Genomic DNA, 23,584 nt, shown 5'->3' with positions numbered 1-23,584 from the left:
AATCATTATTTGCATGTAAGAGGCTAAGATTTTCAGGTTGTGTTAACTGGGTAGGCTGGAGCTTATGTCACATTCTGGTCAGAGTTGGGATCGATCCTTCAACCTTTTAGAGCCATTCCCATATGTACCTGGTCGACCCTGCCCGGATAGCTCCAGATGGCCCCAGCTTGGCCCGGTTGATTCCACACATCCTTGCTTAGGTATGCAAGAAATGCAGTCAGAGACATTTTTAGGTTCTAGGTAATCAGCATGATGATGAATGAGAATGAATTGAGCATGCCATAAGCCCATGTGGATTGATCCTACCCACCAATCAGAGGCTTGCTCTAGTGGAAGGTGTGAATATGCTGTCAGCAGGGGGAGTGTTGGCCCTGGTCAGCCTGAAGCAGACCACCTCAGAAAGAGGGCTGAAAAACAGTCTCGTTGCACCCTAAAAATAGGACGGGACGCCGGCGGGAGAACGTGTCTTTGGGGCGGGGCTGCGTGAGGAGTGGGGAAGTTGAAGGCGGGGGCGGGTGGGCGACTCCTGGAGTTTGGAGTCTGACTGTTTGAGGCTGTGGACAGGTGTCTTTTATACAGATAATGAGTTCAAACAGGTGCCATTAATACAGGTAACGAGTGGAGGACATAAAAGCTTCTTAAAGAAGACGTTACAGGTCTGTAAGAGCCAGAGATTTTCCTTGTTTGAAGTGACCAAATACTTATTTTCCACCCTGATTTACAAATAAATTCTTTAAAAATCCTGCCATGTGAATTCATGGATGTTTTTTTTCACATTCTGTCTCTCACAGTTGAAATGTACCTATGATGTAAATTACTGACTTCTGTCATCATTTTAAGTGGGAGAACTTTCACAATCGGTGGCTGACTAAATACTTTTTTGCCTCACTGTAATTCGTGAGCCTGCCATTCTTTTTCAGATCAAAACACGCTATTTCCTTGTTTTATTTTAAATATTTTCTAAAAACGGGAGTTGTGTCTCTTTAATTTTCTTCCCCCAGAACTTCCGGGAGGGAAGCTTTTTACTGTAACACCGACTCCGGCATAAACATCCGGTAGTTCTGATGCAGCAAAATAATCAGCCGAGTCTGTAGGACTGTTTCAAACAACATCCTAATTGCTAAAAGTAAGTGAATGTGTGTTTTCTTGTGTGTTTACTAGTGTGTTTAAACGTTTATTCGTCACCTTGTTTGACACGTTGTGTCTCCTGACAAACGCTAGCACAAAGCATACACACACATGAGAGTCCACACAGGAAAGAAGCCTTTTGCATCAGAGAAGCACACAAGAATTTCACTCGCATGCACTGTACCGGTGTACCTGCACATGTGACATGACAATAAAAGTGATTTGATTTGATTTGAAAAAAAAAAAAAAAGCTAGTCGCTAGTCAGCCTGATCTACTGAAATATCCTTTTCCGGTAAATTATATGGACTTTTTGGAACACCAAGACTTAGTCTGAAAGAGTGATTGTGAACAAAATTCGTCACATCACTACCGCGCGCACATGCTTAGCTTAAAACTAACACAGTGTTACGTTTTTAGCCACGATAGCAGAAGAAGCTTTGCGTTTGAACACCACAAAATATACGCTTAAACCAGCTTAAGTCAACGCTGAAACCAGTGCATGGATCCTTTGCCGCCAAAGAGGTGTACTATTGAACGTAATTAAGCCTATAAGTCCCGATACTCTTCAAATCTAGGCCTCGCCGACGAAGCTAAAATAGTGACGTTGTGGAAGGAGATAGGATCTAATTCGTTAGAACCAAGCGAGTAAAATTGCCACAGACAGAAGCGTCTCCGTTAAAATCCCTTTGGGTAAACATTTTGTCTTAGAACCACAGTGTTTTTAGCCAAAAACAAGAGTTCAGCTTTCAATAGCTCAGCTCGCCTTCTTTTTAAGCTGCAGTTATTACAACATTGTATGCTATTATTTTATATACAGATAAATTGTTTAAAGCAGACGCCATCGGTATCTAACAGCTTTAAATTGCAGTGGGTTATGTACTACAACCATCATGTGCCTGTTATCTAGTCTGTTTCTTAAATACAGGAGGGTATAACAGTTTTTTCTTAATCTTTACAGGGGTGGACCTTTAAAGCGCCCGAGCGCCAATGGCGCTAAATTTTCTCGTCGGGCGGTAAATACTTGACGACTTACCGCCCGGGTGGCGCCCAAGCCTTATTTGTCATTTACACACCGGCTTTCACCTGCATCATGGCCCCGCCCTGTAGGAAGCCGCAGTTTTCGTTTCGTGCGCGTGAACCTGCGCGCCTCTAGCCACGTACTGCACTTGTACGATTCGTGCACGTACTGCACATTCTAGTTATAGTCACGTGAACTATAAGTTCACTATTAAAGACGAAGTGGAACCACGCTAGAAACACACAAGCACGCAGGGAGATCGCGCCACCACAGGGAAGGGATTTCTTGATGAAATCTCCGGCAAAACGCTTTAAAACTGGTGAGGAGGAGCGAGACAGTTCGAAACGGTATGAAGCAGAGAAGCGTGTGCGTACGTGGAATGATTCTTGGCGGTTTAAAGAAGACGGGAGGCGCAGAGAATGGCCGTGTTCGAGTTGAGCAGCGCATCGCCTGGAAAACAGGCGAGAGAAGACGGAAGCAGCGGGGGGAGTGGCTGAAAGCCGGCGTTTTGCCGGGGACACACCGGCCGCGGAAGCGCCCGAAGCGCCGAGAAGCGAATTGCTCACGAAATCCGGCCGCTGCTCGCCGCTCCTCAGTTCAGATCAGACGCGCCCCATTCGAGGCGCGCCTCAGCTCAGCTGTAGTTTTTCTTTTAACTTGTCCTCCATTTCCTCAGCTCTTTTTCTCTACGTGAGAGAGAGGGAGAGAGAGAGAGAGAGAGAGAGAGAGAGAGAGAGAGAGAGAGAGAGAGAGAGAGAGAGAGAGAGAGAGAGAGAGCGCCTATGGTGTGAACCAGTTGTTTCTGCGAGTTGAATCTCTTGGATTTTCCTACATGTGTAGCTCGGGGGTGACGATGGATGACGATATCGCGTTAGCATTCACACTTGTTCAATTTTAATTCTGGTGCCTGTTAGCAGCTGAAACACATCCTCACGTGTTTGTGGATATCATATATTGTATATGAAAACATGACTGTAATAATAAGTAACGGTTAGCAGCTGTAGGTTTAGTGTGCTCATAGGAAACATGACAAAAGAACACAAAACACATTTCTCTTTATGGCCTATATAGTTATCATCATCAACGTAACATGATTTACAGAATACATGTGAACAACTAACATTTCATGTTCTACCACCGGATGTTTGGATCAAAATATGAACCAATCAGATCTTAGATCAGGTGAGAGCCAGGCGTTTCCCGTCATCCTCTAGGTTTTGCAGCCGAGGGAGAGCAAATGTAGCACCTTGCTCCAAAATCTGCGGCCGCCTTGATCTCACGAGGTTATCGTTGTCTATGTATGCATGACGTCAGAGCACGTCGGCGTCAATTCGGACACAAATCTAACCGGCATGCACTGCTCGCTGATCACCGCTGGTCTAATCTGCACAGAACTGGCTCATCTCGAACATAGCCGATGGCTCGAGTACAGCAAAGCGGAGTCGGTGATGTACTGCGTTGTATGCCGGAAGTATGCAACGACAAAATCGAGTTTTGTTGAGGGAACAAACAAATTCAAACTTGAATACGTTATTATGTTTGTGAATGTGTACAAAATAAAGGTTTATTACATTTAAAACGGTTCAGTTGTTATTTTGACTCGTTTTGGCAGCTGACCAGCGGGGCCGGTAGATTCTTGGCGGGGCCGGTAAATATTCAGAGTTACCGGCCCGGCTGGCCGGTTGGTTTTGAAGTTAATGTCCACCCCTGCTTTAAGTAATATTTTTTTGCATTCAGAATTCATGAATGAACATCTCAATGTTTGGTTAAGGTCTGAGTTTAAAAAACAAAGGAGATTTGAAAAAGAAAATCAAAAGAAGAGGTGGCTCAAGGGCCGAGTAAGGACTTGATCAACGGTAGTTGAGCAGAGGTACAAGACTAACATTAAGGTTGTAAAAAAAACTGAATAGTACATTTGGAAGTACTGTTGTTAAATAAATCTCTCAAGCCTTGTGTGGATGCTCGTATGTCTCTTTAAATGTGTCTTTCGGCTAAATCTTTGTCCACACAGCTCACAGGCGGAGGCTTCTCTCCTGTGTGGACTTTCATGTGATTATTTAAACTTGCCTTTTTGGTACATCTGTATCCACAGAGCTCACAGGCAAAAGGCTTCTCTCCTGTGTGGACTTTCATGTGATCATGTAAATGTGACTTTTTGGTACATCTGTATCCACAGAGCTCACAGGCAAAAGGCTTCTCTCCTGTGTGGACTTTCATGTGATAGTTTAAACTTGCCTTTTGGGTACATCTGTATCCACAGAGCTCACAGGCAAAAGGCTTCTCTCCAGTGTGGACTTTCATGTGTGTGTTTAAATTATTTTTTTGGCTAAATCTTTGTCCACAGAGCTCACATGCAAAAGGCTTCTCCCCTGTGTGGACTCTCATGTGTGTGTTTAAATCTGACTTTTGGGTACATCTGTATCCACAGAGCTCACAGGCAAAAGGCTTCTCTCCTGTGTGGACTCTCATGTGTGTGTTTAAACTATGTTTATGGCTAAATCTTTGTCCACAGAGCTCACAGGCAAAAGGCTTCTCCCCGGTGTGGCCTTTCATATGACGGGTTAAACTGGACTTTAGGCTAAATCTTTTCCCACAGTCATCACAACTAAATGATTTTGGTTCTTTCTGGACTTTTCTACATGAGCCTCCATGTTGCTTCTCTTTCACACATTTTGTATTAACCGAACACTCTGAAGACTTTACTGCTGAATGACTTGTTACTCTCACATGTTCCTGAACAGACCACTTGTGGAGGAACCGTATACCACACACAGGGCAGCTAAATGATTTGTTGACTGTCTTAATATCTGACTTCGAAGACTTGTTCTCATTACAGCCATGGTCTCCGTTTCCAGTTTCAGGCCCAGAGTCTGAACGCTCAGAGTCTAGATTCACATAATCTTCATCTTCTCCACTAACTTCAGTCTCTGAAGAATCGGATGTCTTTTCATTAGGGTCCAGATCTAGGTTCTTGCTAGTTTCTGCTCCTCCACCAACTTTTGCTGTCATCTGCCCAGCCAAGCTGCTGGTTGGGACACCTCCGTCTTTCATTTGATGGTTGTGGAAAAGTAAGAGCAGAGGTTTCTCGTCCATCTCTTCTCTCTTCCTTGAAACTGCAGTGAACCAAGCAGAAATATATAAAAGAAAAATATTCAATAAAAACACAAGACAAAAGACCTAGGGGTGTTTTTGCAATCAGTAATATACATAACCAATGTTGGTAAACACATTACTATTTATGGTAATGCATTACTTTAACAAATAACTACGAATCTAATGAGTTGCTTTTAAGTCCAGACATCACTATGCGATTGGTAGAAGGAAAAAATGCTATCTGCAAATTCTCATTTACACCTCTCAGAGCCGCTCAAACCAGCTGTTCGTCGCTGCGACTGTGGAGCCTAGAGATACCCTGACTGTAGGGTACTGTAAGCGCACTGTAGATGCGCAGGGGCAAAAATGTAAACAAACATATCTGCCGAACATTTACTCTGTGAGAGTGCTGTAAAGTTTGTATCCTACAATGAAATCACGGCATGGAGGAAGCTCGTTAAAATGAGTCAAAACAGTAAATGTAATATGTGTTTTAAGAAGAAACTGTGTGTGGAGTGAGGTGAGTTTGTAAGGCTCGCTGCAGAAATAAAAACACAGAGCATCAACACTCGTCTGTAACCCATAAAATAATAATGAGCATCATGCTGCTAGATCAGCAGCTTGTGATGACAGTTAGTTCTGCTCACTAGGTCAGCTGACCTTAATCCACAAGATGGGACATATGGCAATAGAATTCCAGATAAAGAGCTAGGAGCAAGGCCATTTAAACATTTGTAGGCCAGAACCAAAATCTTAAATTCAACATAGAACTGAACTGGGATCCAATGCAGAGAGGCAACAACTGGAGTGGTATGATCAAATCGACCAGTGCCAGTCTAAAGACGGGCTGCAGATTTTGAACTAGCTGCAGCCTAGCAATACATCCATGATCAACACCCAAGTAAAGACTATTGCAGTAGTCTTAACAAAATGCATTAAATGCACGAATAAGCTTCTCAAAACGATTCCTCATCAAAAAGACTTATAAAGATTCTTTAGGTGAAAAAAGCATATTTGAACCACATTATTGACTTGAACATCAAATTTAAGCTGAGAATCATTCTTAACACCCAAATTAGACACAACATCCTTTGCATCATATGAGACTGAGTAACTACAGGAGCACCACTTGGTGCAAACATAATCAACTCAGTCTTAGACTCACTAATCTGGAGAAAATTACAACCCATTCACAATCATTAACCTCACGAAGACAACTCAGAGCTAAATCCTTAGCTTTAACAGGAGCATAGACCTGACAGTCATCAGCATAAAGATGAAAGTCAAGCTCATATTTCCTAAAGATGGCCACAAGAGGGAGCAAATACAAATCGAAAAGCAGAGGACCAAGTACAGAGCCCTGTGGGACCCCATATTTCAGGGGAGCATCAATTGAGCAGAAACTACCAATCTTAACAGTCACATACCTGTCAGACAGGCAGAAACTCATCCAGAAGAGTGCTGAACCAGAGACCAAAAAAAGAAGTATAACCTGATCAAGAGTATCAAAAGCAGCGGTCAGATCTAAGAATAAAAAAAGACTGTCACCCAGATCAGTATATTGGTAAACATAATTGAACACTCTCACAAGCACAGTTTCAATACTATGCTTTGCTCTAAAAGCTGGTTGCAAAACTTCTTAATATTGATATTATCTAAATGGTCTGACAATAGCTTAAAAACGACTTTCTCAACAACCTTAGAAAGAAATAGCTGCGTAGAAACAGGTTGATGATTGGATAATACCGAGACATCAAGACTGGGTTTCTTAAGAAGGGGTTTGATTACAGCTCTTGTCAGACTCTTTGGAACTTCCCCACACTGCAGACTAGAGTTGATTACATTATGAACCATATTTGAAATAGGTGGGCAAACATTTTTAACAATAGAGGATGGAATGATGTCGAGTGCAGAGCTGGATGGTGTTGAGGTTCTGCCCTCATGAGAAATTGCTATGCAGTAATTTCTCCAAAAACTGTGTCATCTGCGCTCTGAAAAGCAGAATATATTCCAGCGCCAGCAGTGACTTCATTTCCCAGGATTCCCTGCTCCCGGAAGCGGCGTTGAATACCGGAAACAAGTTCTGCGCATGTGCTGGAACCACACGGAGTCTTCCCTCCAGACCGCCAAGTCTATAAAAGGGAGACAAACGAAACTTATCTTGTCTTTGTTCAGTTCAACTGGCGTTGAAAGACACACTCGTTGCTATGGCTCCAGACAGCACGCGGGAGGCCTGGGGCTGAAGTGGTTCGAACACTGAGCCGCTGAAAAGCAACGGAACCGTCGTCAGATTCACCACTCCGGGAGACGCTTCGGATTCGATGAGTCGAGAGTTTTTTTTCTTCTGTCGATCTTTCTCTTCCCGTTCTCTAATATAATTCAGAAGAAGCATTCCACCGCATGGTTTGCTTCAAAATAGAAAAACGGTTTCTCTATTTCCCATACCAAAAACGCCATCGGAACAACTGAAGTAAGATCTTTTCTTTCAGTTTAATGTCTAAGTTGTTAAGCTGTGGCCACAGCATTAACAAATATTAGATATTCATTTACGATTGATCTTGTGTTGTTTCTTGATTTTTGTGAAGCGGTTGTGAAGTTTGTCAAGTTTTACTGTGTATGAAAGTTGCTCACATCATGGTGAAGGCTCCCACACACACTGAGTTCAGTGTGGTGGGGAGAAAGAAAAAAGTCCCATACACCCACAGCTCATACACAGAACTGAGGGTCTGCGCTACCCCCCCCCCCCCCCCCCCACACACACACACACACCCATTGGGTCAGATTGTTTTACAGTATAATTTCATTGTTTTATTGTTTGTTATGCATTTGATAAAATCAGTTGGTTAATATTGATTGGCTAAACGCTTCAGAAGGAGCTGAAGTGATTATATTAGTTCACATATGTCAGAGTCAAGGCCCACGGGCCAGATGCGTCCCGCGGAGCATTTTTATGTGGCCCGCGAAATAAATATCAAAAATATATTAAAACTGGCCCGCTGGCCGATTTTACCGCAAATACTTCAACTCCCATGATGCTTTGCGGCGTCAGCGCGGAGCCGACGAAGCTCCCTCCTTTGTGTTTTTTCAGCTCCTGCTGCCGGTCTCTGCAGCTCTGCTGTCTCGGACAAGCTACACTCCTCTCACTCAGCGCTGAGTTCACTCAGCTATTTTCTGACGTTGAAGCCCAGAAACGGAGATTCTAGCCGCTCAGTAATGTGTTCACGACTTAAAAGAGAAAGTTTTTCAGCTAACTTCCAGACAGAGCCGATATAACTCCAGCGAGCAGCGACACGCTCAAACCAGCATGACTCTGTGGTTGCTGTTGTTTCCTCCCCGACACACAACAACGTGGTCAAGCTGCTCAGACATGTTCATCAGCACAAACCTATGTGAGCACCTGTTGTCATCTAATGTTGTCATTATTATGATGAAGATGAACAAAACAACAGGAGTCTCCTCCTCAGCTCAGATCAACCCCATGATGCAGGTATCTGTCTGGAACAGGTGAGCATCACAGTAAACCAGTGGAACAAACTGAGCTTTAAATATGTTGGTTTTATGCTCTTTTTCTGCTCCACAACATGAAAGTTAACAGGTGAGATGTTGCATTTTCATTTAAGATAAAATGATATTTTTATTTTGTTGTTGGCCCGTGAGAAAAGATTTAACCTACAGTAAACAGGAAGTGGAAAGGCTGCAGATAGATGAATAGAATAGAAAATCCCTTTATTGTTCCTCAGTGGGGAAAGCTAGATGTCACAGCAGCGATGACACGTATTACAGGAGAAAAAAAGGAGAATAAACAATAAACGAATAAACAAGGAAACATAAATCCTGAATAGATTTATAAAATGCTGATTATACCACAAGTAATGAATACCACTGATGTGTTTTATTTAAAACTGACTTGCTCGTGTGTAATTTGGTTATTCCACATTCAGTGTTAATGCAGAAATATGTTTGTTTCCAAATTTAAAGGTTCAAAATTGCATATACGTTGATAAAGAAAATGTGCAAATTTGCCGTCACTTTTTCAAAAATATTAAGTTTGGCCCTCGACTCCGTCCCAGAGTTTCATTTCGGCCCCGTGTGAGTTTGAGTTTGACACCCCTGTATTAGTTAATAAATGTATTGCCAATTAAGATTTTTGTCTCAGATTGAGTTTGTTTGTGTGATATGAAAAATTAACTGCAGCTCGTTAAAGATTCACGGAACGTTTAGACAAGATTGATAAGAGGTTTGGATTCATTGTTCCTTTGTTAAAGAGGGTGGTGCCCCAAGGGTATCTCCAGATATCCTAATTACGTAATAAAATAGGTAAATATTTCCATATTTACGAATTTTATTGAAGAATCCAAAAAGTAAGTTAAATCTTACAAATTATTCGTGCCCAATAATCACAACATAATTGGTGCAGCCCGTGTTAAGGCAGCGATACACTGCAGATGGATTTTTGTACGCACAAACAAATTCTTTGGTTCCTTGTGGCTGGTCAGCCTTGAACCAGCTGACAACGGGTTGGTGCTGATTTCACTGAGCAGTGTTTTGGCTCCCTCTCCTGGCCGGCCCGGTCAAGACGGAGAGCCATCTTGTTTTAGAAACCTAGAAGCTGCATCAATCTCTCACCAACAACGCAGAGCTTGTTTAAAGGAGTGGGTAAGACAGTAATTCTGGCTAACCTTTTGGACTAAAATCAACTGTTAATTTAGCAACGTTAACTCACAGTGGCTAAGAAAACTAACCAAAACCTTCAATCAAAGACTGATAACACAGTTTGCTAATATTCTGAAGGAATAAATAGCACTTTTAACACTGCAAGTGTTGTAAGACGTTGCTACGGCAACGCACCGGTACAGCTTTTTGCTAAAATACTGAAGGGAATAGTATTTTATGCATTAGTCACGGCATCTCCATGCATTTTTAAACGCTAAAACCTGTGTGCACTGTAGTGATCTGTAGTTTGTATATTTATACACTGTAATTAGATCTAAGTATAATAATCAGAAGCGGTTGTTTTTATCATCAGGGAGTTTACTTAAACACTCTGTATTGACTGAGAGACAAGAAAAGAGAGAGTTGGGATCGTTTAAGAATCTTTAATTTCTATAATTATAATTCTTACAATCTCCCAGGACTATCTCTGTGATGTATGCATATGGATTTAGATGTTATAGTGTTGGTGCGTGTGTGTGTGCTGTTCAGAATCTCTAGGCTGACGTAGCGAATCTGGTTGTTATGACTAGGCTACCACGAGGCTTCAGAAGCTGATGACATGAGCAGCAATTCTGCCGTAACCACGTACCGTCTGGAGCCTCCCGTGTTAGATCAGGAAATGCCAGGTCCTCGGACCTTCTGATGTACTGGAGCTGGTGGAGCAGCGGTCGCAGCCCTACAAAGCCCGTCTGAGGGTCGACTCCGGTAGCAGCGGCAGGTGTCAGCGAGTTCAACTCTTATTTTGAAGGAACGTCGTCTTGTTGTTCAAATGACGGAAATCTCCAGCTTGACAGTTCTCAGTTTAAAGTAGGAAAGTGCATCTGGCCAGTCTGCAACTTTCTTAATGATGACGATGGAACTCCTTAGGATCTCCAACTGAACAGAACTGAAGTTAAAATGGAACTGAGTTTAAAATGGCGTTGCCTTGTTTTATATCCCCTAATTGTTTACAAATCTTAGTAAACCGGATTGGACAACTTAAACAACCCAGATTCTCTCTACGACAGACGAAAGTTCTGATTGGTTGAAAACAATGTGTCATGCGTTTCCATGGTAATGTAGATCAGTCTGTCTGGTGCAGTCCTGTTTATTCATTAAACACATAACTCATGACATCTTTATTTCACAGATCATTCACCTGATTAATGATCAACATATGCTCTGATTAGCTTTATCACTAATAAAGTACTTTGATTAATTAATGGAAAGCGTTCTTCTTCTCTTCTTCTGTCTCTTCTCCTGGAATGTAAACGTACTGAAACAGGCACCCGACCTTGGCGATGTTACTGTGTGAAGGGGCAGCTGTTAAGGGCAGACAATTATAATATTCATAACGCTACAGCACCAAGAGGTTAATTTAGTGTTTCTGCTACAAGCTAGCAGTTGCTGCCACGAAGTGCAGCTTTTGAGCTTTGCAAAGCTCTGCTAGGCTATTTTTGGTTCGGTTGTTTAAAATGGGGGATCAGAGTAGTGACCTGACCAGCTCCCAGCAACCAGGTGGCGCTGTGGCCCACGACTATGAACCTGGCCTATTTTCTGGACAAATGCTGTCCAAACTGGTTGGGATCACCCGGGAACCCGACTACCCCTTTAGGGGCCTCACTGAAGAACAGCGTAGCGAGGAGCTCGACGCTGTGATGTATCAAATAGAGAACCCGGATGTAGGGCTGGGCGATATGACGATTTTAGACAGTTTTACGATCTACACATCTGACGGTCTGTCATTTTTGAGAGACCGTTTTATCACGATTCACAGCTCTGCTGTTGAATTTCTGCCTCTGAATGAAAATGGAACTTACCCCAGGCAAATGACACGCCTTTGTTTGACCCTTAACCAATCAGAGTGAGTCATAGTAATGTATTAGTGCCCCGCTTGTTTTCACTTGTGTGTGAACAAACATGGCTTCGCCGCGGCTGAGCGACAACGAGGTTTTCGTTCCGAAGAGGAACGCAGGGTTTCCTTAGCGCGCGGCGCTAACAACTTAGTGACGTGACATGTCTCGGAGACAGAGTAAAAACACGTTGGACGCTTCTTCTGAAGCAGGAAAATAACACCGCTTCTTAAGCAGAGCACGACGCCGCCTCGGCTCGTCCACCCTCTGCCGAGCCGGTGTCGGTACCGGACTGAGCTCGGTCACTGGGTCGCTGGAGCTGCCCCGTGACTGCCTGATGGAAAATCAGCGGGTTTCATCAGACTCGTAGTTTCTTGTTTTTGCTGGGACCCCCTGTATTTTACCGCTCCCTCCTGCAGTCTTCCCCTATTACAATTTAAAATGATTCTGTACACTCCGTGTATCAATAGAAACAATCTCTGCCTCTGCCAGCTGCAGTAAATGTAGTTTCCAAATAATAAGAGGTGCATTCATCTGTGTATCTCCTTTGATCCGCATTAGTGATGTTTTCAGCACCAGAACAGTGAAGAAAAGAAAGAATCCTGAGTTTGTTAGTAATTTTATTTATTAGGTGCATCTAACCTGTTCTATTTTTCTCTGAAATGAGATCAAATCAGTGCTTCTATGGGTTGTCTCCAATCTGCACTGGAAAATTTTACTTTATTTAGAGACGTGTCATAATTTCTCCCCAAGCCCCCCCACCCCACCCGCCACAGCTGGAAAAATTCCTAGGGGAAACACTGCATGGACTGCCTGATCCCTGTCCCCTTGTCCCCATGGACTGTGGACTGCTTGATCCTTGTCCCCTTTTGTCCCCTCGTGAAGTCAACCGCCCGCCGGCCTCCCTCCTTCCACACGACTACCTCTCGCATAGACGACATCATTGCGTACCACCTGCGTGGGTGGCTCCTCCTCGTTATGCGCGTGGGGACTATCCTGTTTCCTATCCTCTTTTGTTTTGTGCCTGACCAGGATCCAAGACAAAGACCAAAGACAAAGAACCCATCTGTGCTTCCGACGATCAAGTCGACCAACGTTCCTGAGGGAAGAACCCATCTGTGCTTCCGACGATCGAGCTTTGGCGCGATCCCCGAAACCAAAAGGGGGAATGTTGAGGTTCTGCCCTCATGAGAAATTGCTATGCAGTAATTTCTCCAAAAACTGTGTCATCTGCGCTCTGAAAAGCAGAATATATTCCAGCGCCAGCAGTGACTTCATTTCACAGGATTCCCTGCTCCCGGAAGCAGCGTCGAATACCGGAAACAAGTTCTGCGCATGTGCTGGAACCACACGGAGTCTTCCCGCCGGACCACAGAGTCTATAAAAGGGAGACAAACGAAACTTATCTTGTCTTTGTTCAGTTCAACTGGCGTTGAAAGACACACTCGTTGCTACGGCTCCAGACAGCATGCGGGAGGCCTGGGGCTGAAGTGGATCGAACACCGAGCCGCTGAAAAGCAACGGAACCGTCGTCAGATTCACCACTCCGGGACTGGACTGGGGGCGTCTACCCTTGGACTGGAGGCGTCGACCCTCGGACCGGAGGCGTCGACCCTTGGACCGGCGGCGTCGACCCTTGGACCGGAGGCGTCGACCCTTGGACCGGAGGCGTCGACCCTTGGACCGGAGGCGTCGACCCTTGGACTGGAGGCGTCGACCCTTGGCTTCTGGTCCTCCGGTGTCTGGACCACCGGTCTCTGAGCCGCCGGCTTCTGGACCGTCGACCTCTGGACCAGAAACGGAACCGTCTGCTTCTGGTCCGGGGGAGTCGGCTTCTGGTCCCTCGAATTCTGGTCCCTCGACTTTTGGACCGCCGACTTTTGGACCGCCGACTTTTGGACCGCCGACTTTTGGACCGCCGACTTTTGGACCGGATCCGGTACTGTCTGCTTCGGGGCCGGTACCCTATGCTTCTGGGCCCTATTTGTCAGCTTATGGGCCGGTACCGTCAGCTTCTGGGCCCGATCCGTCAGCTTCTGGGCCGGAGGCAGGGCCGCTACGGGGGTAGCTGCCGGATAGGCTGGACCGGATGCAGTGCGACCTCCGGGACCACCGCTGGAACTGGAGATGGTGCGTCCACCAGGGCCAACGCTGGAACAGACTGTGTGAGAACTGGTGGTGCTGGGAACGATGAGAGGAGGGAGGACAGATCGTCCAGCTGTAGCTCTTTTAGGCTGAGCGTCCGATGGAGCTGGACCAGCTCAGCCCGGAGACCGGCGAGCTCTGCTGGGTGAACCCCGGGCTTGCTCCTCTGGCTCAGAGATGAGGAAGCTGCATGCTGGCCCGAGACCCTCTCCTGGTGGTTCGGGGAGGTTAGAGCGTCCAGGTGAGACTCCTGGAGGCTGATGAGCTGGCGGAACCGGCCGAGCTCCGCCTGGAGCTCTATCAGCTGGGCTGCGAGTGCTGCTCCTCTCCCTGCAGACGACGGAGGCGCCGGTTCGGCAGGAGACGGGACTGGTGGTCTGGCCGGGGGCGTGTCCAAACTGCCGCGCTGGGCAGGGGCAGATGCGGGCTCACAGCTCCGTCCCGAGACACCGGATGGTGGTGGAGTCCGGCGTCTGTCCCCACGCCGTGGACCGACTCCCGGGGAACAGACAGCCAGCCTCGTGCCCTCATAACCGCAGCGATCCGGGAGCGTCTCCCCATCCAAACTCCCATCCGGTTCCGGAAGGGCGGCGAGGAACGCCTGGGGCCGGAGAGGGAGAAGCCGGCTGGTGGGTCGGGGTAAGCCACCGGAGCAGGTACTCCCACGGAAGAATCTCTCCGATGGATCCTTTAACGGGTCGTGTCATTCTGTCACAAGCGTGCCTGGTGAGTGGAGCGGAGGTAGGATCCAAATGCGGGGAGGAAGAAGGCGAACAGGTAAGTCCGTTTAACATGAGTTTATTAAATACACACGCTGGACACTGAAACAATGACACGACATGGAACACAGAACAGAAGGGGTTTAAATACACGAGGAGCGGGAGCTATGGTGATTGGGAAACAAGAGGCAGGTGGGAGCAATTAACGGAGACAAAGACTAAAACCTAAGAGAAGACAGGACAGGGTGAGACACAATAACTCTGGAGGAGTTTTTGCGTCAGCTGGTTGCACTTGCGTTTATTCGTAGCTTTTCTTATCGGTGTGACAGAACAGCAGGTGGAGGTTAGGGACAGCTGTTCCCGTATCCTCAGTGATGGTGGTTGGTTCACGAACTGGTGTTTTGCGTCTGGAAAGTTAGATTTAACAAACTCCTCAGAACATGCCCTCTCTCAGAGCAAGAAAGCTTTGGTTATGAGAGGAAGACATGTGATGGCAGATTACACTTTACTCTGGATAAGCTCTGTGTTAGATGGATAAAGAGGAAGTTGACCTTCTGATTTGCTGAACACACATTACTGATCATCAACCATAATCATAATTATACCCAAAGCATAATAATTCATTTCAGTAATTAAAAATACATTTATACTGAACCAAGAGATAAATTATGATGATTATAATAAACCTCAATAAAGTCAAAGAGTTTATTAAAATTATTATTTAAATTATTATTGTGAAACTTGAAGTGTCCTTCTTCTGGGACGGAACAGCAGCAGATAAAGGATGATATTCTTTAGTCATCAGGGCTCCTCTTTAATCTGTGGAACTAAAAGTTACAGTCTGACCCAGCTGGGAAAATGTGACCTTTGTCACAAATAAGAGGACCTTCCTGACACTACACTTACACACACACACACGCGCGTGAGCACGCACACACACACACACGCACACACACACGCACGCGTGCACACGCACGCACACACACACACACACACACACACACACATCTTGTTAGCGGCCAGAAGCAGAGTATGGGTGGGATGAGGCTGGCCCATACTCTGGAACAGCAGCTGCTATGTGTGGACTCTCATGTGATTTGTTTATTTACATTTGTAGTAAACCTTTCTCCACACTCATCATGACTAAATGATTTAGGTTTCTTCTGGACTTTCCTGCACGAGTCTACATGTTGCTTCACTCTAACACATTTCTTATGAACCAAACAGCCTGAAGACCTTATTGCTGGATGACTTGTCTCCCTCACGTGTCTCTGGAGAGACCACTTGTGAAGAACTTGTTGACAGACTTACCATCTGACTCAGAAGACCTGCTCTCATTCCAGTCATCATCTTCATCTCCAGTTTCAGACCCAGAGTCTGAGAGCTCAGCGTCCAGATTCACACCATCATCATCTTCATCATCTCCACTAACTTCAGTCTCTGAAGAATCAGATGTTTGTTCATGAGGGTTCAGATCTGGGTTCCTGCTAGTTCCTGCTCCTCCACCAGTTTCTGCTGCCATCTGGTCAGCTGAGCTGCTGGTTGGAACATCTCTGTCTTCTATTTGCTGCTGATGAAGCTGTGAGACCAGAGGTTTCTCTTCATCATCCTCACTCTTTATAGAAACAGCAGTAACAGGAAACCCGACAGCTTCAGTCTCCTCCTTCAAACAGAGATGCTCTCCCTCCAGACTGGTCCAGAGCTCCTCCTGTTCCTCCTTTATGTGGAGGTGTTCTGGGTCCTGCTGGTCCACACCAGCACTCTGTTCTTCAGGAGCTTCTTCTTTAACCAGCACCAGCTGTGGAACATCTGTAGGAAACACAGACACATGATGTTACAGACCACCATACCTTTATATTTACACCATGAGTGATACTGGCTACATGATGTGGGAAAAAGGAACAAGAACATGAACTTCATTTAGATAAAAACAGATTTCTACTTTAGGAACAATAAAAACTTCCATCACTATATATATATATATAGTAAGCCACCGGAGCAGGTACTCCCACGGAAGGCTGGACCGGATGCAGTGTATATATACACAGTCAACAAAAATATAAACGCAACACCTTTATTTCTGCTCCGATTTTTCATGAGATGGACTTAAAGATCTAAAATTCATTCCAGATACACAATATTACCATTTCTCTCAAACATTGTTCACAAATCAGCCTAAATGTGTGATAGTGAGCACTTCTGCTTTGCTGAGATAGTCCATCCCACCTCACAGGTGTGCCACATCAAGAGAAGTACAAGTACACGTCACGTGATCAAGAAGCAGAAAATCTATGCGTTAGGAGATCGTCTAGGGTCGCTGCTGTAAAAAAAAAAGTGAGGCGAGAACCGGAAAAGCTTTTACGGATCACAATTCCAGCACGGATTCTTCCTGATGTAAGAGGCGAGTCTCCGCTTTGTTTTGGTAGTTTTGGCGTTGACATCATCAAAGAGCAACGTTCTGTGACTTAAAAAAAAACAGTAAAAACGCTGAAAAACGCTGGCAGTGAATGAGTTAAACGTCATCGTCGTTGTCTTCCTCCGCTTATCCGGGTCTGGGTCGCGGGGGCATAGGGATGGGTACCTTTGACATGTGAATCGATCCGGTACTAATTCCCGGTACCTACGTATTTGATACCGGTACTTAACGGTACCAATTTTCGATACTTTTGAGTGTTTAATATTTTTAATTCTCTTTTATAATTAAATATATATTTTTCTCAATATATAACCATATTTGATAAATATCACAATAAATAACATACAACTGTTTGTATTTTAACATCGTCCTTGTAGTTTTATAAGCTGATAATTAAACTGAAGCAAACATCTTTACTGTGAACTAAATTTACTGCGCATCTTCATTCCTTTTGCCGTCTTTTTTCATTTGATTTTTCCTACTGGGAAGTTAGAATTTCCGAGGAGAAAGCGAACGCACCATTAGCTGATAACAATGGTAGCAATGGAAGCTAACAAACCAAGCTAACGTTATCTTAAACAGTTTATTTAACTGCTGGAGCAGATTTAAACGATGATGCCTCACACTTAGATCGTTGTCACTGGTTTCGTCTTCACCCGTCACATTTAGTAAGGTGAAGCCAAACTTTAGATCGCGTTCATGTTCTTCTAGTCGGGAATTCGGAGTTCCGAGGAGAAAGCGAACGCACCATTAGTGAAACGGAAGCTAACATATCAAGCTAATTATATTTACCTACCAGAGCAGATTAAGATGAGGGTGTCTCAGATCACCCAGTTACCCATCACATTTAGTGAAGTGGATCCAAGCTTTAGCGTGCGTTCTTTCTACCATGCTGCTCTGTTTACAACTTGCTCGCAGCGAGCGACGACAAAACGCTCTTGCGCATGCGCAGCTGTCTTGGCAAGTTCTCGTTATGAAGGACGGGTACCGAAACGAGGCACCGTTTGAAATGACGTGAATCGGTGCTCGTCGGTACAATGGAATTCGGTCGGTACCTTAAAAAGTACTGAATTCGGTACCCATCCCTACGGGGGCAGCATCCCAACTAGGGAGCTCCAGACCGTCCTCTCCCCGGCCACCTCCACCAGCTCCTCCGGCAGGACCCCAAGGCGTTCCAGGACCAGATTGGAGATGTAACCTCTCCAACGTGTCCTGGGTCGACCCGGGGGCCTGCTGCCGACAGGACATGCCCGAAACACCTCCCCGGGGAGGCGCCCAGGAGGCATCCTGACCAGATACCCAAACCACCTCAACTGACTCCTTTCGATCCGGAGGAGCAGAGGTTCTACTCCGAGTCCCTCCCGAATGTCCGAGCTCCTCACCCTATCTCTAAGGCTGCGCCCGGCCACCCTACAGAGGAAACTCATTTCGGCCGCTTGTATCCGCGATCTCGTTCTTTCGGTCATTACCCAAAGCTCATGACCATAGGTGAGGATTGGGACGTAGATCGACTGGTAAATAGAGAGCCTGGCTTTCTGGCTCAGCTCCTTCTTCACCACGACAGATCGGCTCAGCGTCCGCATCACTGCAGACGCTGAACCAATCCACCAGTCGAATGAGTTTAACAAAAAGAAAATTCTAATTTGTGGCGCGCATCCATAAAATAATCCATTTTTAGACTTCTTCTATGTTCACAAATCAGTCAGTGAATCATACCTTAACCAGTCACATGCACAAACCACGGCCCATCATCATTTATTGGACTAATGGTGGGCGAATGGAAAAACAGCCCAACCCTAGTGTGGGCTACCGGAGCTGCAATACTTACTCTGAACTGTGTGGCGCTAAAGAGTCAAATGTTTTTACACACTGGGCCTTTAAGCTCTAAACCACAGCGACGTGCTGAAGCAACAGCAGTCATACGTGCTGTCAGCACCGCTGCCGTCGTGTCGGCAGCATGCTGTCTCCCCAACTGTGATTGGTCAAATGATGATGTGTGACTGACGCTACAACAAAGGTAGGTTGTGAACAAGATGAAAACCTCTCCTGTCTCTGACTGATTCTCGTAGAGACTGAAACCCGACAGAAGACCAAATAGTTCCCACAGCTTAATCTCACCGCTCCCCATGGGGACGGGTCAAATGCAGGACGTAACTTCACCAGTGTGTGACGATGACTTTGGGACTTTAACTCCCCTCAGAACAAAAAATTCTTTGGATCAAAACGAGTCACATGACCACTATATTTGGCTTCAAAAATCATTCATTAGAGAGATCTATTCACCCTAAAACTTCAAGGTTCTACAACAGTCTGTGAATGAGTGAATGACTGATGTAAAACGCTTTGGGGGGTTTAGAACCCCAGTAATGCTAAACATATACAGATCATTATTTTAAAGATTGAATCTCATTCTCATAATTTCACTGTAATGTCCCACCATAATGTAACCCAGTAGATAAAACGCCTTAATTTTAGTTTATTTTTGTATCAGCTTACTTCCATGCTTTCATTTTGGAAAATATTTTTAGTTTGAAAAGACGGAAGTGTAATTCCTTAGTTCGTTCCTGATTCCGGTTGGCGCTCCCGTCGAGTTAAACTTGCCCTCTCATTTGTTGAGAGTGCAGGGTATATACAGCAATCCTTAAGTAAAATTTACTACTTTTTAATACTTTTTTTTACTACCTTCAGAATTTTTTTAAAACCATCACAACACTAAATTGCAAGTGTTAATCAGCAACCTATTTACACATATTTTAACATATTTAACATACAAAAAGAATAGACTTAGAGACTCACTGATGTTGACAACGTATTGCACATATTTATTTTACTTAGAAAATAAGCCAGGCACTTCTGTTCAGCGTTTCAGACAGTTGACCACGAGGCCTGAAATGATGCAGAACGACCACTGAATATGACGTCATCATTATGTGACCGGATATGCTAAAGTAGGGCTGCTTGATTATGGCAAAAACAATAATCACGATTATTGTGACTGAAATTGAGATCTCGATTATTTAAGACGATGTTTCAATTTATGTAGATTTTTATTTTTTTATTTTTATTCAGTCATAAAACTGCTCAGGGCACATTCAGGGCAAAAATAAACAAGAAACAAGATGATCACTAAAATAACTCCTGATTCCCAGTATAAAAAGACCAATATACTTATAGCTCATAGTTTATGACCCAAGGGCTATAGACCTTGATTTAACTCATTTAAGTCTAACCAGTGCAGACCCAAATACCAATATCTTGCAAATACTGACAGCAAGAATTATACAGCGGCATTTATAACAAATACATTGATGTTCACAAAATTTTGCATAACATTTATTTAGTCATGTCAATGTGCTGTATGAGCGTGCACTAGCACCATGTCCTCAGAGAGATTAGTTATTATTTATCAGCGTGAGGAACTTATTTCTACCTTATTTATAAACCATTTATTTACAAGTCCATCAGTTAATGTAATAATTGTCCCAACCACAGCTGCACCCCCACCCCCCAACCCGGTCTCACAGCAATCAGGGGCAAGCTGCACGTCTGTTTAGCACGCCGCACGCGCACATTTAGCCGTTTTTAGCGGCTCAGGAGTCCGCAGGTGCGGTGTGTGTGTCACTCACTCTGGTTAATCCAACAGGGAGCCGGCTCTGAGAGCCGTTTCTTTAGCGACTGACACATCACTACATCATTCCCTTTCCTAATGTCCTGAAGAACGGTCCGGAGCGCAGGCGGAGTGTTTAGCTAACCTGCAGGAAATGTCGACGACAGTTATCCAGAAAGTAGCTAAGGGTTACCAGAGATGTTTCTGAGGTGTTCGCTAGGTACTTTTAAGATTTAAAAAGTCAAGAAGGGGGTCTGAAAAGCTGTTAGAAATAGCGTCAAAGTCGCAAAGTTGGCAACACTGTGGAGGAGCGCTTCATTTGCAACTCAGGGCAGCGCAAGTGGGCAGAGCAAATAATCGGCTTGTTTTGTTTTTATAATCGTTCAAAACATTTAATTCGGAATATATTTCTATGTCGATGTTCAGAATACGACACCTGATAGTCTGAAAAAAATAATACCTAATTTGGAAAAAATAATACCTCTGAGACCAAATTTAACACTTTTAATGGCCTTAAATTGGACTATTTTTATTTATCACTTTTTAATACTTTTTAAAACCCCGCGGACACCCTGGAGTGGCGTTAGTCCCGCCTTCCTACAAGGTGAGCGACTCAGGCGCCGTTTTTTGCTCTTTGGAGAGCTGGAGGAAGATTGCAGAGGAGCCGCACTGAACCATATTTCAGGGGATTGAGTCGAGCCGTATAAACCTTTTATTGGGTGAGTCGCTATACAGAACAGAAGTTTAAAAGTATTTGAGTTTTCTAGACGGCTAATTTAGGTTATGTGTTATAGTGGGTTGTGTGGAGCCCACGCTAGAGAGACCAGGTGGCTGTGCTGGCGCTTCAAGCACGCTAATACCTCATCTTGGTGAGTTAACGCCATGTGCTTGCTAAGCTCTGCTAGCAACCTGCTAACTAAAGCTAATTGACTTTGGCCAGCCACATGAGTTCATTTTAATGGATGTTAATGGTAATACTGCTAACAGAAGGGAACAAATAATTATTTTTGTTTTATTTTTCCAAATGAATGTGAATATTGTGGATCTTAAATGTCAGTTTTGTTGATTATAATATTGTTATTGTGTAATTTTTGTATTACTCTATGGTTACATGCTAATCATAATCCTTGTTAAAAAACTGGTTAAAAACTGAAAAAAAAAAAAGATTCTAACTATTAGTTACGCGAGTTAAAAACTGTTTCATGTATTGCCAAAATGTATTTTGAGAAAAGAAATGTACATGCATGTAAATGGTTACTATGGTAATTTGAAGGATGAAGAAAGAAAAGATTGTAAAAGCTATAGCTGTGAGAATAAGAGAAGAGAATTTTATTTAGCTGTAAACAATAATTGCATTATTGTTGTGCAGGCTAGGTTTTTATGCTCGGTACGGGACTGAAGTGGATTGGAGTCCTGGATTCTCTCCGGATGGAGATGGCGAGCCTGTGCCCAAACTGAACTGAATCCCGATCAGGAGAACATCATTCTTCTATACTGAGCCAACATTCCAGTGGTAACCACTCAGACCACTGAACCTGAGTTTTACAAGACCGAGGAGACTTTCTTTTTGACTAGACTACGACCAAATAGAAGACTGACTTTGAGCTCAACCTGACTAGGTTTACTGATATAGGGGGAAAGGCCTAATTGTTTAATTATATGTCTATTGCAGCTGCTGTATTTTTTGTTCTATTTTCATATATCTATATAAAATTACAAATCTGGTGCAACTGTGTTCTTTTGCTCATTCTTTGGATCCAGCTATTCATTTCCCACTCACTGGTAATTTGTAAGGTAATCCTGATGGACTTAGAGTCTGGCCTATTTATTATTATTTTGAATAAGTGGTAACTTAATCTGATGCCAGGGTTACAATAGACTGACAATATATTCATTCATCCACCAGTACCTGTGTCCATGCTGTCCAGGTCCAGGTGGTGAAGAACACACGATGAATCAGTCCCAGCTGATGGATGATCCTGAAGTGGTAGCAGGTTTTCTTTAGCCGTGTTTAGCTAACAGCTGCAATAGAAACAAAGCAGGAGAGCTGATTAAGATGCTGCTTCAGAACAACGCAGGAGATTAAAGATCCAACGCTTTGGTTCTGGCCAAAGGAACAGCAGCAGATCCAGAGGGCAGGAAGTCTAGAGAAAAGCTTTTCTCACCCACAACCTGATTCTGGAGCTCCGATTGTCACGAAGACCGCAGAATATCTTCTCTGGTTCTGGAAAGAACTCCACCAAGTTGTTGAGGAGGAGAAAGTTTCCACAGCCTGGTGAGAAGATTTCTGCAGCAGCAGCAGTTAGTCGCTTTAGCTGATCAACTCTCCCAGAGACTGAAGTGAAGACATTTTTACTGCAGAGCCTCAAATATTCTCCTCACACACCAGAACAACAAGCTAGCTCTGTTAGCAGCTTTCGGTTTCTGCTTTTTCCGGTGGTCGGTGACCATGGGTGCACTACCGCCACCTGCTGGAGGAGAATAAAACACACCTGGCTCTCACATACATTCCGCTGGTGGTTTTTCAGACAAAATATTTGTAGTTTTTTTTTAATGGTGTCGTCAAAAGCCCCGAAAAAACAAGTACACTACATTTTGCTATACTTCTGACCCATAACCTAATTGTTTTAGTGAAGGTATTTAGTACAGATTGCTGCGCTCAAAAGGAACAGGAAATGCATCCTAAGATGATTTGGTCATGACAAAATTCATTTCAGTTTATTTATAAAGCGCCAAATCACGACAAGAGTCGTCTCAAGGCCATTCATACAGTAAACATTCCAATACAGGTCAGGTCATTAAGCCAATCAGGAAAAAAAATCCTATATAAGGAACCCAGCATGTTGCATCAAGTCACTGACTAGTGTCAGAGTCTTTACAGCAATCCTCATACTAAGCAAAAATGTAGTGAC

The 23,584-nt window shown here is 44.2% G+C and overlaps 1 protein-coding gene across 1 annotated transcript; it reads right to left on the bottom strand.

Annotated features, from left to right (window-relative positions):
• Window positions 1–1,359: 1,359 nt before the first annotated feature.
• On the bottom strand, window positions 1,360–16,478 carry LOC139066164 (zinc finger protein OZF-like). Its single transcript, XM_070548297.1, has 2 exons — window positions 15,961–16,478; window positions 1,360–5,260 (listed from the first exon to the last, which is right to left on the bottom strand). Exons 1-2 carry the CDS (start codon window positions 16,169–16,171, stop codon window positions 4,122–4,124), a joined length of 1,350 nt encoding a protein of 449 aa, XP_070404398.1. The 5' UTR covers window positions 16,172–16,478; the 3' UTR covers window positions 1,360–4,121.
• Window positions 16,479–23,584: the final 7,106 nt, after the last annotated feature.

This window comes from Nothobranchius furzeri, chromosome 2, assembly GCF_043380555.1.
Source record: "Nothobranchius furzeri strain GRZ-AD chromosome 2, NfurGRZ-RIMD1, whole genome shotgun sequence".
NCBI classification, from domain to species: Eukaryota; Metazoa; Chordata; class Actinopteri; order Cyprinodontiformes; family Nothobranchiidae; genus Nothobranchius; species Nothobranchius furzeri.
Note: the sequence above shows the minus strand (reverse complement) of the source record. Positions and strands in the feature narration are given on the sequence as shown.

Bases quoted from the DNA above. Each gene is read 5' to 3' on its own strand.
- LOC139066164 (XM_070548297.1), bottom strand. From the start codon at position 16,171: ATGGCAGCAGAAACTGGTGGAGGAGCAGGAACTAGCAGGAACCCAGAT. The intron at 5,261-15,960 runs GTAAGTCTGTCA...GGTTCACTGCAG, and splicing joins CAGGTCTTCTGAGTCAGATG to TTTCAAGGAAGAGAGAAGAG.